Source organism: Leuresthes tenuis, unplaced genomic scaffold, assembly GCF_036924035.1.
Source record: "Leuresthes tenuis unplaced genomic scaffold, fLeuTen1.0.hap1 SCAF_13, whole genome shotgun sequence".
In the NCBI taxonomy this organism is placed as follows: Eukaryota; Metazoa; Chordata; class Actinopteri; order Atheriniformes; family Atherinopsidae; genus Leuresthes; species Leuresthes tenuis.
In genome coordinates this window covers 30,565,630-30,582,345 of record NW_027325367.1, presented here as the reverse complement: position 1 = coordinate 30,582,345, position 16,716 = coordinate 30,565,630, and the positions used below count along the sequence as shown (strand labels likewise).

At 39.7% G+C, this 16,716-nt stretch overlaps 1 protein-coding gene across 1 annotated transcript; it reads right to left on the bottom strand.

Annotated features, from left to right (window-relative positions):
* Positions 1-5,641: 5,641 nt before the first annotated feature.
* On the bottom strand, positions 5,642-15,105 carry LOC140266804 (uncharacterized). The gene is made up of 10 exons (XM_072361898.1): positions 14,990-15,105; positions 14,582-14,702; positions 14,380-14,482; positions 12,703-12,816; positions 12,507-12,623; positions 9,301-9,461; positions 8,586-8,732; positions 8,054-8,156; positions 6,118-6,243; positions 5,642-5,920 (listed from the first exon to the last, which is right to left on the bottom strand). The coding sequence occupies exons 6-10, from the start codon at positions 9,396-9,398 to the stop codon at positions 5,642-5,644; spliced, it is 753 nt and encodes a 250-aa protein (XP_072217999.1). The 5' UTR covers positions 9,399-9,461; positions 12,507-12,623; positions 12,703-12,816; positions 14,380-14,482; positions 14,582-14,702; positions 14,990-15,105.
* Positions 15,106-16,716: the final 1,611 nt, after the last annotated feature.

The window sequence follows — 16,716 nt, the reverse complement described above, 5'->3', positions numbered from 1 at the left end:
AGCCGCTGCATGGAGCTCTCAAAAGGATCTCACCCAGAATCACTTTTTAACTGAATCTTGAAACTGTATTAAATGTGCTTTGTATCTTTGTACAAGTTCTTTCATGTTCTCAGTGATATCACAAGCTGCATTTTAATACCTTTTTCATGATCGTACGTGGAACGATACGGAAGATATTATTATTTTGGAAAATTACTAATCAGCTTATGGAGCCACATTGCCCCCGAGTGGTCCGTAGAACTGAATAGTTCAATCCAAAACTAAGTCAACAACTTGCATATGACATTTATATGAAATAATGCAACTATTAACCAATTCTTCACCTGTTTCTTATTGTATTCTGTGTTTAACACAGGAAAATAGCATTGCTTGGTTCGTTATTCATACGTCATAACTTTACAGATATCCATCTGAATTTTGAGACTCATAACCATCATGTTATGTTATGTTGTTTTTGATGTCTTTATATCCTAAGTTTATGCTATATCTTTACCCTTTATATCTTAACAAGTTATGGTGTTTTTATCCTCTGAACAAATGTTTATGAGACGGAGGAATGCAGGAGTCGAAATCCTTTGACGCAAACCTCCTTGCAGGTCGCCTTAGAAAATACGCCCAGGCAGACGTCACAACAGTTTCAGGCATACCATTGGCTGAAAGTGTAGCATAGGCCTACGTTATGCCCCGCCTCCGCCGATCAAACTCCGGAACCCGCGAGGAAAAGTTAGTTATTGTCCGGTTATGGCATAAGAGTTATTGCCCAGTTCGCATAGGTTCTTAAATAGAACATGGATGGAATATTGAAAGAGTATATTGAAGGTCCAGATCAGTAAAGAAGATGAAGAGCAGAGAGCGCTAATTGATGGAATGAGAGTCTGGCGGAGAGTCTTTGGAAATGGCAGGAGAGAAAGATGAGATGGAAGAAGAAGGTCCGAACAAAGACATAAAGAGAAGAATGTATTAGAAAGATACATTTTGCGTTTTTGTTCATCCGTCATCCTGTCTCCTCTCTATAGCACGTTTTAAACTCTGCAGCTGCAGCCTCCTCATCTTTAAGTTCACCTCATCAGAGTTGGTCAGCAACCAAAACCGACTCGACCCTTGGACAGTTTTATCATTATTTGTGGTGAATTCAGACACCCCACCCGCTCGTCTTCAAGCTATCAGAAGAAAGGCTTCTTCTCCAGCGCAGGAAAGCGACCGGTCCAGTCCCTGAAAGTCAACCACAACGAAGGCCGCGAGACGCGGAACCGAGAGAGAGACCCAGTGGGACCCGCTGGCGATCACCTGTGGTTCGGACCTGACCTGACCGTAAGATCTGCCCTGTTCTTACATTTCAGACGGTATGCGGTGGGTGTCGAGAGAATTCGCTGTTAAAATGATAAACTAACCCAAGTTGATAGCCTTTAAATTCAAATAGTAACAAAGCTCGACTATTTGAATGATTCCGGTATCCATCCATCCCCTTAGTTCTTTTCAATTCACTAAGTGTTTCTTATATAATCATCCATGTTCAAAGCATTTCTCCTGTTGTCTTAAGGTTCATGTCTTTGGTCATATCATTGTAATAAATGGTTCATATATATACAAATAAAATCAACCGGCTTTTGTGTATGTGTTCTTTACGTATGTGTGAGTCCAACAAAACGAGAATTCACGAGTAGCGACAATATGAGACTGGAATTAATTAGTTATTAATTAATCATTGATTATTAATTTAACATACCAGAATCATAAGGATTCTGTCTTTTTCCTGGTGCCCTAAAACGAGGTTAAATAAGGCTGATTCAGATAGTGAGAACTTTCGGATAAATCCTTATATCTTATCACATCACGCTACGTGTGTCCGCTATAAATATATATTGTTGGTGCCTTGTGTGCCGGCGATATATAATTTGGCTACAGTACTAAATAGGCATAAAGCGATAAAAGTTCTGAAATATAATTTCAGCTTTGCGCTGCCTATTGCCTTTTTTAAAATTTTTTTATACTTCCAATGATTATCAAATTCCATTTGATATCACACCAACCAATTTTACTCTTTGTTGAATTTTAGCCTGTGAAATTTGACATTTCAAATTGTTAATTGGCTTGATCTGCAGACAACTGTTTTTAGACAGCGGTGACATCTGACAAGACAGTTCTACACCTACATGGCTGAGGGCAGTTTAGCTTACACTCAAATAACGCTTGCATCCACTTCCGTTTCATGAGCTCAAGAAGTACTTAAAACAACTATGTTAAGCCCTGTTCACAAATGCTCTGTTTTCCATTAATGTGACGGCAACTGAACGCGTTTGTAATGTAGGTTTCCCATCTGAACATCCCTTTGAGATGGTAGGAGTACAATTAAACCCTAACAAGTATAGCATTGTTCAACAAGTGTAAATGTGGAAAAATTCATTAAAGTATAATTCTTAACACAGAAATAAAGGAAAATAAATGTGGAATTTTCATCATCAAACTCTTTAAAACCATTTCCAGACATTTCCTTATTTTTCAGACATTGCTTTTTTCCATTTATTTTTCAGTAGCTTTTGCTTTAACGTTTCCTCTTTTGCTTTTACTATTTCAATTACATCTGCTTTTTCTTCATTGCTTTTGTTTTTCCTCAATAGCTTTTACTATTACCATTGCTTCTTTGCTTTTCTCATTACTTTAACCTTAGTTATTTTTTCATTTTTGCTTTTTTTCCCCCCTTCTTAAATTGTGATTTCTCCCCCCCGACATACGACATACTGTACCTACCAGGACCACCAGAGATCAATAAGGCATATCATGTATATCAGAGCTGCAGTGACCTTAGAGATGCTTGAGATAAGACAAACACCACAAAGAGCAGCAAGGAGCAGTTTTACAACATGGACGCTTCTGTCAGACATTATAGCAGGTAAGATGAGTAGGCACATGGCTCAGTACATGAGCCAGAGCTGAAGGGAAGTTGGAAGTGACACCAAACACAAGCTACTGATCGACAGAGCTGTCACTCAAGACCGTAAGATCAAATCTTCTCCTGGGCTGATTACAAGAAAGTCTGCGACTCAATATGACACACATGGATATCAGAATGCTTGGAACTCTACAGCGTTAACAGTATATCGAGATCCTTCATCACCAACTCAATAGGACTGTGAAAGACAACCTTGGAAGCTGATTCCAAGCCAACTGGACAAGTTACCATCGACTGAGGTATCTACCAAGGAGATGCTCTGTTCTTGTTGCTGATCTGCATAGGCGGGAAACACCTGAGCCACATCAGAGAGAGTGGCTATGAATACCAGTTAAGAAGTCGAGCAACCACCAGCCACCTTCTTTACAAGAACATCAAGCTGTATGCAAGAACTAAGTAAGACATTAACTCACTAATGTTAACTCACTGTTGATCTCTCAAAGATTAACAACAAGCACATTGGAATGTCATTGGAACTAGAAAAATGCGGCAAAATTACACCTAAGAGATGCATGGTGATTTTAACTGAAGGGGCTGAACTTCCAAAAGGCAATTTAGCAGAGATTTTGGACAGCTACAAATACTGGGGTCCCACAGGCAAATGGCAGCCATAAATAGGCTGCAAGGAAATCAGCCACATCCAACCTAACCTACAAAGAGGAGGGTAGCTCCTGAGGAATCAGATGAATAAGAAGAACAAAGTCCATAATGAACATAATTTATAATAACAGAAAAGTTTGCTTATTATCATTATATAAAAGTCACAGCCAGAGAGGCCATTTTATATATCAAAACATCACAAGGAGAAGTTGGGAGACATAGAGAGCTGTGTCTTAAGAAGGAATGTTGTCTCCCCACTGATCGTTATCTTTATAGCTCCCCAAATAAGGAGATGCCTCCAAACTCAGGAGATCTACCAGACCTGGGCATATAGAGGATTGTATGTATGTGTGTGTGTGTGTGTGTCACCTACTAAAAGAGCAAGGGAGGCAACCACTCGTTGGAGAACTCTTGTGAATCTGCAGAGAGAAGGTTCGTGTGTTGTTCTCCCCTTGCAAGTAAAATACTGAGGCCTCTGAGGGATTTCTTGGTTTCATACAGTTGTCTGCGAGTTAATTTTTCTAACAAAGACATGGAAGGTTTCAACCCAAGTCCAGCACAGATTGTACACAAAGCAGAAGAAGGGAGGCCAGGTGAGTATTAGAGCCAATATCCAGGATGAACAACAAATATTCAGGAATATATAAGAAAAACACAGGCAGGACCCTAAATGAAGGCTGTGTAAAGAGTTCTCCAAGCGCATCCAATAAGTTAAGCGCAAAATATTTGGGTGTAAGACGCAGATTGATGTGGTATACATGGAACCCCATAATCAAGTGCCGGAAATAATGTGCAGAAACATCTGTCCCAAGTATGGGATTAGTGTTGGCTAACCAACCAGAACAACAGTCACCTCCGTCCAGAAGAGCCCACAAGAAGGGAGCGTGTAATACTATTTTTATATAAAATTTAGATTTAATATGAAAATTAAATATTCCTATAAATAGATATACGACTATCAAAATGTGTCATATGACAGCATGAAACCAAACAAAATGAAAGATCACCAGAAGACAACACACAGGCAAATGAGAGGATGGACTCCCCTCTGTTCTTTCTCAGCCATTTAACAAAAAAAATAAATAAAACATATATATACAGCCACAGAGGCATCATTTGAGCGCTCTTTATCAATTACTGATTTTACAATTACTGGACCATATCCCAGCAGTCATGGGGTGAAAGGCAGGGTACACCCTGGACAGGTTGCCAGTCCATCACATCACAGGGCCATCATTGTCAAACCAGCTGCACAAAAAGCTTAGTAATGTCTCCTTTGAACGGATGAAAAGGACAACAGACAACTCTGTGCTCGTTGTTTATGTTCAATATATTGAAGATGTCCACCAGTCTAAGAACGCCAACAGACCCAGATCATTGTTAGAGCCGTGGACTTTTATTTCCCACCCAACAATCTATGGGGAAAACTGGGATTTAACAGCTAACTCAAGGAAAAAGTCCCGTGATCCATGAGTTTCCACAGCTTGATCCATTGCCAAGCATTAACCACTTAAAAAAAAAAAAAATTTACTAGATTCTATTGGTGTTGCAACAGTCTGGTGGTATTGTGTATGCGTGTTTTTACATACCAAGTTCACTCCGCACATGAGCATGTGTCAGAAAGAAATTAAAAGCCACTTTGCCAATGTTTATGCACGCCTATCAAATGAAGCGTGGACCCCTACATTTTCACTCTTGAGAACGTGGAATCCATAATCCAAGATGCCTCTCACTAGGTGGAATGATTTACTTACATAGATATTTCATACCCTTCCTAGATCAGGTAAAGTGGCAAAGACCACCTTGTGATTATCTTTACTGACTTAGAAGGTTGAGGTTGCGACAAAATACAAAAGCAATACAGAAATGCTAATCGCAAAAGCTACTGAAAAATAAAAGCAATAGCAAAAAAGGCAAAAAAAAAAAAAAAGACATTTCATACCAGTTATATTGTTTGAAATTTAATACATGTCCATATTTATTATTTCAATTCATTTAATTTATATTTCCTCAGTTAATTTTTTTGCGTTTCATATAACCACGACACACTGTGCTGACATGGAACATGACATGAGTTGCTGTAAATAAGCATTACAGCCTCACATGCGCTACCTCATGCACTACACAATCTCTGAACTGCAGCAGACTTTTTGCATTGCCTCTTTTCCTTCCATTAAAACAACTTGCCTTGTTGTAGTAGCGATGGTAACGTGAAACTGCTCTCAGGGTTTGGAGAACAAAATGCACAGCAGAATGCAGACTCTCCTTACGCCTCTCCAGATCAAGAGCCCAGTCCTCCCTGGTCTCAGCTTCCAAGGGCAGGATCTCTGCTAATGTGTGGAGCACATCTTCGCCACAACGGACAAGTACCTGAGAGGTGCAATTTTTAAGTTATTTAAAGATGTGGTAGAAGTGGACAATTGTACAGACAGCTAATGAAATCTTAGGGAATATGACAATCGGCATGATTACATGCACTAAAGTAGACCTGCATTTAATCCACATGGAAGAAAAATAACAGGCTATATGTTAAAAGTAAATCCTCAAAACATCTGCAAAATCTGTACCATGGCTGGCGTGTGAATAGATGCCTCAAAATCAGACACCAATGTCACTGCCTGTGCAGAATCCTTGGCAATCTCTATTCTGTAGAGCTGAAGCTTCACTTGAAGTGTTTCCATCTCCTCAGTGATCTGTAAAGAGATGTAGTTCATGGCAGTAAACAAATTTTGAATGCAAATGTGCTATACACAAATGTATGATTGTAGGGAGAGGTTCATCTTTTAAGAAGATGGCATGAGGAGTAACCTGGTTGAGATGTAGATGCTTTGGTAAATGAGTGAATCAGCAGAGGGATGCGACAAAGCAGAAGCTTTTTGCAGAGGACTATGCTGACATGTGTCCGGATTACTTATCAACTAATCTATGTCTAATAGAATCCAGGTGCAAGAAAAAAAAAAAAAAAACTAAATGTCGATCAGAGGCACAAATAAAGACCTGGATGATACTCTTCTACAGCTGGTTTAAACAGTGAAGGACAATAATCAGCTACAATCAAGGCTACAGTAGAGAGCAGCTGTTCCTGGCATTATTCTAGTAGTCATCACTGAAGTAACTGGAACCGCAGCGTTTTTCAGGGATGGTTGAGGCATCCTTTTTCCTGGAAGCAGTGTATAACATATTCTAATATGTTAATTAGTTAATTACCAAGACCGTTTACGCTCCTCTGCCATGTGATTTAGTTGTGTGGGAGCGAGCAGGGCCTTGTTTACATTATTTAGGGTTCTCTGTCAAGGTGATAACAGAGATGAATCTCAGACACAGAAGTGCTGGACAGAGACTGGGTTTTGGCCACGTACACACAGAGTGTCATCAGGAAATATAAGAAAGTCCCCATAAAATGCTGCAAAGGTGAGTCTGACTGCTCCTTTCTCCACAACATAATGGTGGCCCTGACGAACTCGACTTCTGGAACCTCGCTGAGTGAGTCCTCTGTGCCCCAGCAGCTGAGATCAGTTGTGAGAGCCGGCCAGCAGGTATGTATTCTTCTAACCATTTAAAACTGTGGCTGGTTGCTGTATGCTGTAGAGGTACAGTGTGACAGCTTGTAGGGTTCCTTCAAATTAAGAGCAAGGGACAAAGTGCTGGCTGAAATTATTCAGGAAAATAGTTGAGCATAGAGGTGAGGAGTGTCTGAATTTAGACAATAATTTAACAAACTGCATTAGTGCACAGAAGGGCGATAACCAATGGACCAAAGCACACTAATCGTCAATTATATGTGGAAATTATTTTCACCAGTCAAGGAGCAGACGGATACTGATAACCGATTTAACCAGAGAGCAAAAAAGCTTGAAGGTGGAATCAATAAAAACTCTGAAAATGCATGCCAGTTCTATAGGAAAGCGTTTTAGAACTCTTTGGAGTCATCTTAGACCTCGGTATAGAAAATATTTTAAGAAGAGAACTCAAACTGGATCATTACTTGGCCACAGGAGATATTACAAGAGGTCACAGGTTTCCCTGAATAAATCACAAGGTTTATAAAAAGATTTTTTTTTAAATTTGTTTTCTAGGACAATATCTCCCATATAACTATTTAAAATGATGAATAACTGAGTAATAACGGACTGCTGACTTGGTGTGTGTGTGTGTAAAAACCGGCTTGATTGCGTTAACGCGCTTCCGAAAAACTTTATTCTCTGAATCAAAGGGTGTGGAGCAATTTCTTCTCACTGATTTGTATGGAAGTTGTCAAGCAACACTTTGGTGCTTTATCACTGTCCATATTTACTAGTGTAGAAAGCATTATTCTTTATCACAGTGTTCAGGTTAGATTGAGTCGTGTTAACTTTGATAGCTCCATTTAATAAAATTATCTGAAATCATATGGTAATCAACTCTCAGAATTTGTGAGCTTTAACACCATCCAAACAGGAACGACAAACAACTACAGCTTGCTGATAAACCACCAGATTGGTGTGAAAGCACCATCAGACCCACCTGCAATGCCCTGTTGCGTTGCTGGATCACCTGGAGCTGCAAATGGGCTTTAAAAAAAGTCTGCTGCCACATCAACTCCATTTTTTCCATCGCTGCAGTTATTCTATAAAATACAAAAGCATCCTTCAATACCAGACATGATCAAGTCATATACAATTTCTAATCATGCTCCATCAATGAGACTGGTTTCCTTTACTCTGCCTCCTGTCCATCACTGAAATCACTTAAATGCAAACATGTGTGCCATCATTTCCTTGTACTTTGGTAGATCCACTATGTTAGTGTTTCAACGTTCTTTCATGCTATTTTGTTCACACCGGCATTGTCAAAGCAATCTGAAGTCCTTGGTGCAAATTTGAGTTAGAACTTTCTAAGACCTTGTTTAAACTGAGATAAACCCATGTTGGTGCTGTACATTAGCGTTTGAAAATCAGGACCATTGCATGGGGATAAGCCTTATTGGAGGACTAAGACTGAGGGATTTGAGAACGGCACAGTTGTAACTGAGCACTCCGAAAGCTGCCTAAAATACCTGCTGTGTTTCTGGAGCATGTCGAAGGCGGTATGGGTGAAGAGGGAAGTGCCAGCCATGGCTTGATAGCATAGCTCCCTGTCAGGGTAACACAGCTTCTCCACCACATTCTCGCAGTGTTTCAGCAGCTCATCCAGACCTAATTCTCTGCACAACACAGCGCACACAGTACAGACAACTCAGTTTGTGAGTGAAAGAGTACCAAAGAACCTTTTTCTGTTTGAGAAACATTAATTGTTATTAATGGAGAATAGGGAAGACTTTCATATAGAAAAGGGCACTGACAGAGGAAAACATTTATTAGCAGTAATTTCAGGAATAAAATTAATCTTCTGAATACTATACTCCTGCTCTGCCTGACGGTGGTTTATTATTATGTTTGTTTTTTTTAAAGTTTCAGTCCAACACAGTCCAGACCTCAATCCCACCAAGAATCTTTGAGGTGTGCTGGAACAAACTTTATGCAGGGAAAAAAAAAAAAGACAGAAAAATCAAGTAATAGTTAAAGGTAGTCAAACAAAATATCAAAATTGTGTGGCACTTTCTTTTTGGACAGGCAGTCTATTATTCATATGAATTCAAAGTTAAGATTTTTAAACTAAAAAAAAGGAAGAAAAAATTTGCTTAATTTCTTTACTTTTCAAATAGTTAGGTGCAGTCACACCATCTTTTGAACTTAAATTGGTCTGAGAGGAAAACGAGTGGTTGACCTAACCTCCTGAGCTTCAGGAACTTTTGTTCATTTGTGCTGCAGAAGTGTTGGAGTTCACAGACACTGGACGGCAGTGGCAGCCTGGACGAGGCCTGCAGCATGGAGATGCATGGGGGAAGATGCTCCACCACAGACAGGAACTCCTGGACAAATGCATTAATCTCCTACAGGAACAGGTAAAAAGCACCATCATTACAATGCACACATTTTATTTTTCTGACTTCGCCATCAATGTGGTTTCTGATCAATGTATTATACAATAGGATCTCCTCAAATGAAGATTACGGCCAGCTAATTGTAAGCCTCTCAAGCCACAGCCTGAATGTAGGTCTAGTTGGAATTGTGCATTTTTCATAAATAGGTCTCCTATAGAGGGAACTGCCATTTCAAATAAATACTGTCATGGCCCAGCTGGACATGACAGAAAGTATAGCCTGATGAAAAAGGGCTTCTTTCATTTGCTAATGAGGTCAGCTGATTATGCAAGGCATCTGTACAAGCTTCACCAAAGTAGCAAACAATAGATTCAGGCCGCTTGAGCACATCTCATGAATTAAAAAAAATCCAAACATTTCCTGAGCGAGTGAGCAGAGCTCATCACAACAGTCATGTTTACCAAAAATGAACTTGCTTCATTCTATTCTGTAATGTACATTAGGACTTAATCATTTGGTGTGCTGCAGATGCAAACAGAATTACAGGTAAAGTGTGTACCCTATGCCTGCTGAGAATAGCAGCACAAATGTACTTTTCTGATTGTAAGACAGCCGCCAAGGTTTAACTTTAAATAAGAGAAGCAAAGTTATGCATTTCACAAGTCCAAATTGTTCATAAAAGCAGGAATACCAGTGAACATTAATTGTTCATTTCAAAATGGCATCTGGAAGACTGGAACATGATACACAGTAGTACTCATACCTTCATGAAAAAACAGGGCTAACAGACAAAAACAAGCCACAGTTTTGTTTTTTGAGAAATACACTTTGTTTTGAAACTGGAAAGAAGCAGTTAGACAATAGTCTTTAAAGAAAAAGAAAAAAACTAGTAAAGTTCAGTGTTTGTAAAGTAAGAATTTCTTCATCCCAAAACTTGGCAACATAAAGAATCAATTTTACAGTTTTAGATATTAAAAGAAAGTGATCTGGTGCCAGGGGCGAGCCAGAGTGAGTTCCAGTTTTCACACTAGAGTTTCAGTGTGGAATGAACTCTGTGAGCCATATAACGATGATGTTAGTGTCTGACAGACTATAATAACTTCTGTGTGGAAAGTATCATTCCCACAACAGTAAGGTGCTTTCCACATAACAAAACCCAAGCAAAAAGGGATGTTTGTGGATTTGAGGAGGACCAGAAATTAGCCAAACATGGTCTTCATCTACAGAGAAGAGGTGTCGGTAGTAAAGAAATACAGATACCTGAAAGTTTACCTGGACTGCAGAATAGACTGTAAATGCTGAGGATATCTACAAGAAGGGGCGTTATTCTGGTTCAGTCTCTCCAGCTGCCTCATTCTTTGAATGCTGGAGAAAAGACTAGCTGGAGGAATGGAAAGTTTATCTCCTTGGCTCTCCTAAGACTTTCATCTGTCTGATCCCCCTTCTTCCCATAGCCTGTGATCTTGTTCACTCCTGACCACACATCGGAACGCCTTGATGGTCTGATCCCTGGCTGATGAAACTTGCTACCTGGACATCCAATATCACTTCACTGGTAAGAAAGAACCCGAACTTGTGCAAGGGGCTGAGAGATACTGGACAAATATAGCCAGGCTCTCCTCGATACATGGCACATGTTCTGGAAACACTCTCCCGGAAAGGAGTTGAACTGTTCCACTCTCGAGTTGCCCTGAATGAGGGGTGGCGAGCAGTGGTTGACTTACTTATAGCACCCCGTCTGTGTACTCAAATGTTGAAGTTTGTTGAGTAAAGTGGTGGGTGCTTGTCACAATGTGAGGGAAGTTTGTAGAAGCTATGGAAAATTACTTTCAGTTGGCCTCAAAAACATTTTGGCAAACTGAAATGCCTCAGGCAGAGGAGAATACTTTGATCATCTCAACCCAACTGTGAATATGGCTTCCACAGTGGAAGCACAGGGGACTGGACGATAACCAGGGCTGAAGTTCCTGAAGTAGTTAAACGATTCAACAAGGTAAGGCCCCTGGGATGGATGAGATTAGCCTGAAGTAATGTGCTTCTCATGTGAGTAATAAAAACCATCATTACACATAAAGGGAGACATGGTTGACATGGGTGCTGTGTTTGTGATATGGCATCAACTGAGGTGATGACATGACGAACAGAAATGACAGTGGTGCATGGTATAGATACCATGAAGTGAAAAGGAATTGGGGGGGGATAAATATGGCAAGGTTATAAATGTTCTTTGGTCTTTATTTACACACTTATTCTTCTTTTCTTTGACCCATTTTTTCTTGTAGAGTATGAATCCAAGATATTTCATCTTTTTTTTTCCCCTCATCAACTTCATTTACTTTGTGAACATGCCTTCAGTTGAAGAGTTCAAGGCCTCCAACACAATCCAAAAAAAAAAAAATGATGGGATAGTAAAGTTTTTTTCTCTCTGTAGTGTTCACGTTCCTTGTCAAACACTGACAATATATTTTGGCATAGAAGACACCAAACAATGAAGTGCTTCAGGTGTAAGTTTGTCCCATTGCAACAACCCCATACTGTTGCACACCTCAAGATGTGTTGGTGGGAACATTTTACCATTTAAAAAAAAAAATATTTCCATACATTTTCTATTGATGACATGTGTGGGCTCCAGACAACCCAGTTCCAAACCCATTATCCCAGTCTTCCTTAACAATCATATGCTATATCCCTAGTAAAGCCAGCTACTGATTTGATCAATGATAAGTTGGCACTGATAACCAAGCCCCCAGTAGAGACAAATAAGAATGCAACTACCCATCCAACTTGATGGCATTAGCACCCATAATAAAAATGTGATCACGTGTTATGTAGCATCAACCCAACCATATTTGAGATATGACATCTCCAATCTAGACAGTGACTTTTTAAATCCAACTAGCTTCTTGGACTTTCAAGACAAAACCAGACTCTCGTTCCCCATTTTGACAGCAATGGGCAGGTTGTTTGGAGCCATTTTTCACCAATTTCATTGGCATAGTCAAGATCAAAAACTTGGATGTAAACAAATTCAAGTAAAATAAACAAATCTATTACCTTAATGAAGCCAACCCAGCTCTGATGACAGTACCTATAGTATCCACCAAGTGACAGTGGTAGCTGACTTTGGTCAATGTAGTTGAAGAGTTCTGGGATTTCATTCAGAAGAATTTTCTGCAAAAGTAAGATTAGCATTACTCGCTAAGTCAAAACTAAATATATCCTTCTGCACAGCATATTTTGCCTAACTTACCTTGAAAGAAGCTGTGTGTGACCTTGATGGATCCAGGAGTCTCAGGAATTGCTTCAAGACATCCTTCTTTTTGGGCTTAATTATGTACACACTGTGTAATGTCCGCTTGTACAGCTGGAAAATAGAAGTGGCCAGAAAATTTGCACTAATTAATACCTTTTAATATTAACACTGAACCAAATTATTAGAGTTTCTCGTGCTTCAGAATTAAAATGTTGGAATGGAATTGGCTTAAACCAAGTTGGGGGATTCAGTAAGAAATATCAAAAACTTAAAAAATAGAAATAGAGGACAAGGCATCCCATCTTTTAATGACTTGTATGTTGGAAGTTCAGGCATTCCCCACCAACAAATGGGGGCACCATTCCTGAGTCTGGTTCTGCCAGAGGTTTCTTCCTGTTAAAAGAGAGTTTTTTTTCTTTTCTTTCCACAGTATCCTCGTGCATGCTCAGGATGGGAGATTGGATCGAACTGAAGTAGCAAACTGCAAAAACTAAATGCCTTGTTTAACTGGTAGTAAAGTATTGTAAAAGAGAAATCAATCCCTTAGGATAACCATTTAAAAACAAACAAAAAAAAAAAACTATAGGGTTCTCCCCGTTTCCAGTTTCAGAAACAGTTTCCTCTACATAGGTCAGGGATGTCAAACTCCAGTCTTCGAGGGCCGCTGTCCTGCAGGTTTTAGATGTTTCCCTGCTTCAACGCACCAGATTCAGATTAAATGGATCTCTTCAAAAGATTGTCAAATTCTGCACAAACCAGCAAATGAGGCATTGATCTGAATCAGGTGTGTTGAAGCAGGGAAGCATCTAAAACCTGCAGGACAGTGGGCCTTGAGGACTGGAGTTTGACATTCCTGACATAGATTATGCACATTTAGGTGGCCCTTTCATTCCCGAGCAATGGAAAGAGACCATTAACTGACTCTACTGGGCCAGAGTCAGAGTTAGTCCATTCCTTATCTGGAACATAACTTACGCCAGACCAGGTTGATTTCTAGCATAGAAAGAAGCAAACAGTTAAAATTCAGTTTGGCTAAACTGGATTTTAAATAATTAGATTTTATTTGGATATGATTAATTGGAGTACAACTGACTTGAATCAGACTGCATCTTTTAGGTGCCTTAGGACGACGCGTTGGATTTTGGAGCAAAATAAATAATTTAATTCGATCAATCGTCAAACACACAGCACATTTCTGGCTCATGAAAGAGAAGAGTGAGCCTTTCCCTTTTTAGTGAGCATTTGTCACCAAGATCTGGTGAATGAGATGGAAACCTACTCCCAGGCTAAATGGGATTTATATTATGGCATGTTGTACATATTGAGGTAAAAATGTTGAATCATTTTTTGGGACACTGTAGGTCTTAAAGTGTTACCAAAGCTAATTTTGCAGCTGTTTGAAATAAATTCAAATTTTCTGAAGCCTCTGCACAGTCAGACCCAATTCTGCCACAACAGAGGGAGGTTCTTGACTTCTGCACTCAATGAGCTCTTTGAACATGTACCCTTTGAGTTTAGCTTCAAGTTTAGCTAAACAGATCCAGGATCAGGCCAGAAACTACATAACACAAACTGCAGTGCACTTTCTGCACATTTTCAGAGTAAGTTTCAGAGTAAATACTGGGAACACGTTGCAAGTCAGAATCCACACAGTTCACACTGCCATGACAATACCTCAAGCAGAAGCAGAGTCTCAGCGATAAACCTGGTCTTATGGAGTGAGGCATGCCTCAGATCAGCTACAGCCGACACCAAAATCTGGTTTTCCTCATTCTGACTGTGAAGAGAGAACATGGAAAGCAGCAGTCCATCGTGTGCTACCTTTAAGACACACACACACACACACACACACACACACACACACACTCACACGTACTTGTGCAGGAATTTAAAGTAGTTTATAAAGTCCACAATTTCTGGTTTGTTGAGTTCTGAGAGTTTGGCTTGACCATCCACTGGGAAGATTATCAAAGGGCAGCCATGTTGATCAAAAACACCTGTACAGAAGATATAACCTGTGGTCTCAAATTCATGGGATTTTTAAAAAAGGAAACAGACATTTATACCAAACAAGGGACATTTTGAGTTAATCAATATTATGTCAGTATTTGCCAGAGAAATGAAAAAGGAATAATGCTGTGGAGTGATATCAGAATCACTTAAATACAAACGCTGATAAAACCAGCAAAATCTAAATTTGCATTGGTCAAACTCGCCAATGCATACTACGCCACAATATATAAATCCAGGTGTAGAAGGTAAACGGGGGAGGATTAATAGCTACCAGGGAACAACACGGCTCCGGAGCTGAGCACATCATCTGTGGGCAATGGCGGAGGACGACACTCCTGCACCGGCTCCTGGGCGACTGAAAAGTTTGACAGGGAGTCATTATTCTTCCAACAAGCAAGAATTTACACAAATTGCCTTTATGTGACCACTGGAGTAACCTGCCCAACAAATTCCTCGGCGACTTTAAAAAAGTTGCCCAATGGCAACTAAGTAGTTAACCGGAGTCCACCATGACATTTTTTTCTAGTTCGTGACCACAGACCACGACAGCATCCCCTATAGAAAAAGACATTACTGTCGTGCACTGTTGCATTTTTATCCCCTACCTTTTGCTTTGTGGCTCATCTTTAATATCCTCACCCACCGTTCATATGTGCAAGTCTTCTTCTGTACTGTCACAACACGCTTCTCATCCCCCGGGTTTTCAGGATTATTACTGTGGGGACACAGAACGTGACCAGGTGGACCGCCTCTGCTAACTGCCGCTTCCTCGCGCCACCATTTGTTCCAAACAACCCAAATTAGGGCCTGGCTCTTATATGTCTTTATAAAATCAAGAAGGGCGGAGAAAACACTGAGGAGGAGGAGCTTATAAAATAAACCACGACCAGGGATCTGACCGAATAGTGAAAAAAATCTTCCTTTCGTCTTGTCATAAACTGTTCTCCTTGACATCGCTAGAAAACATTACGGGGTTGGGAAGAGAGAGATTTAGGAAAAGACGACGGCGGCAGCACTGACTACAGATGTTGGATAAACATTCTACATAAAATCCTGGAAAGTTCTTAACGCTCTCATGCACTTTTTCACATTGTTACACATAGATTGTTTCACATAGTCGAGTTCATATAAGATGTATACAAACTATATTATCAGGGGTTGTTATGAGAAAAGGGGGACAAATTCACAAACGTGAAAAATAGTTTTGTCACAAACTGCTAACTCTCAGCCTCCTGTTCTTATATTTATCCACATGAAGCATAGTTAGAACTACTGGATAAAAATAATCAAGCTTAGTCATGAAAGTAGGGAATTTTGGGACGGCAGTATATCCTTTCTTTCATAAAGGATGGTCCAGTGTATCCTCTGCTTAAAGAGATCTTAGAGGAAGCATTTGAGCTTCTTTCCTTTATATTGCCAAAATTAGGAACATCCTGTCTCAGAGTGATGCAGAAAAACTGGTCCATTCAATTCAGTTTTATTTATATAGCGTCAAATTACAACAACAGTCATCTCAAAGCACTTAAATGATATAGTCCAATTCAAGACAATTGGAGTTCAATTCATTGTAATCATAATCCAATGATTACATAATCATAATCCAATGTCCATGCATTTATTACTTCAAGACTAGACAACTGTAGTCTATTAGACTACAACTACTACTAGAATCATTTTTATCATTAGGCTGTCCCACAAATTCTCTGAAAAGCCTCCAGCTGATCCAAAATGCTGCAGCCAGAATTCAGATGAGATCTTTTCTTTTCTTTATTAGGATCCCCATTAGCACACGTGGCAGCACCGGCTATTCTTCCTGGGTCTGATATACACACAACATACACATAAAAATTCACACTTACACTTAAGAAACATACATTTATACATGACACAACAAGAACAAGAATCTATCAGGAGAGATCATATTTCTCCAGTTTTAGCTTCTCTTCACTGGCTCCTTGTTAAATTCAGAATAGAATTTGAAATTCTTCTCCTCACATA

Coding starts and splice junctions, on each gene's coding strand:
- LOC140266804 (XM_072361898.1), bottom strand. CDS start 9,398: ATGCTGCAGGCCTCGTCCAGGCTGCCACTGCCGTCCAGTGTCTGTGAA. Junction 8,733..9,300: donor AAGTTCCTGAAGCTCAGGAG/GTTAGGTCAACC, acceptor TGTGTTGTGCAG/AGAATTAGGTCTGGATGAGC. Junction 8,157..8,585: donor ATGCTCCAGAAACACAGCAG/GTATTTTAGGCA, acceptor TGTATTTTATAG/AATAACTGCAGCGATGGAAA.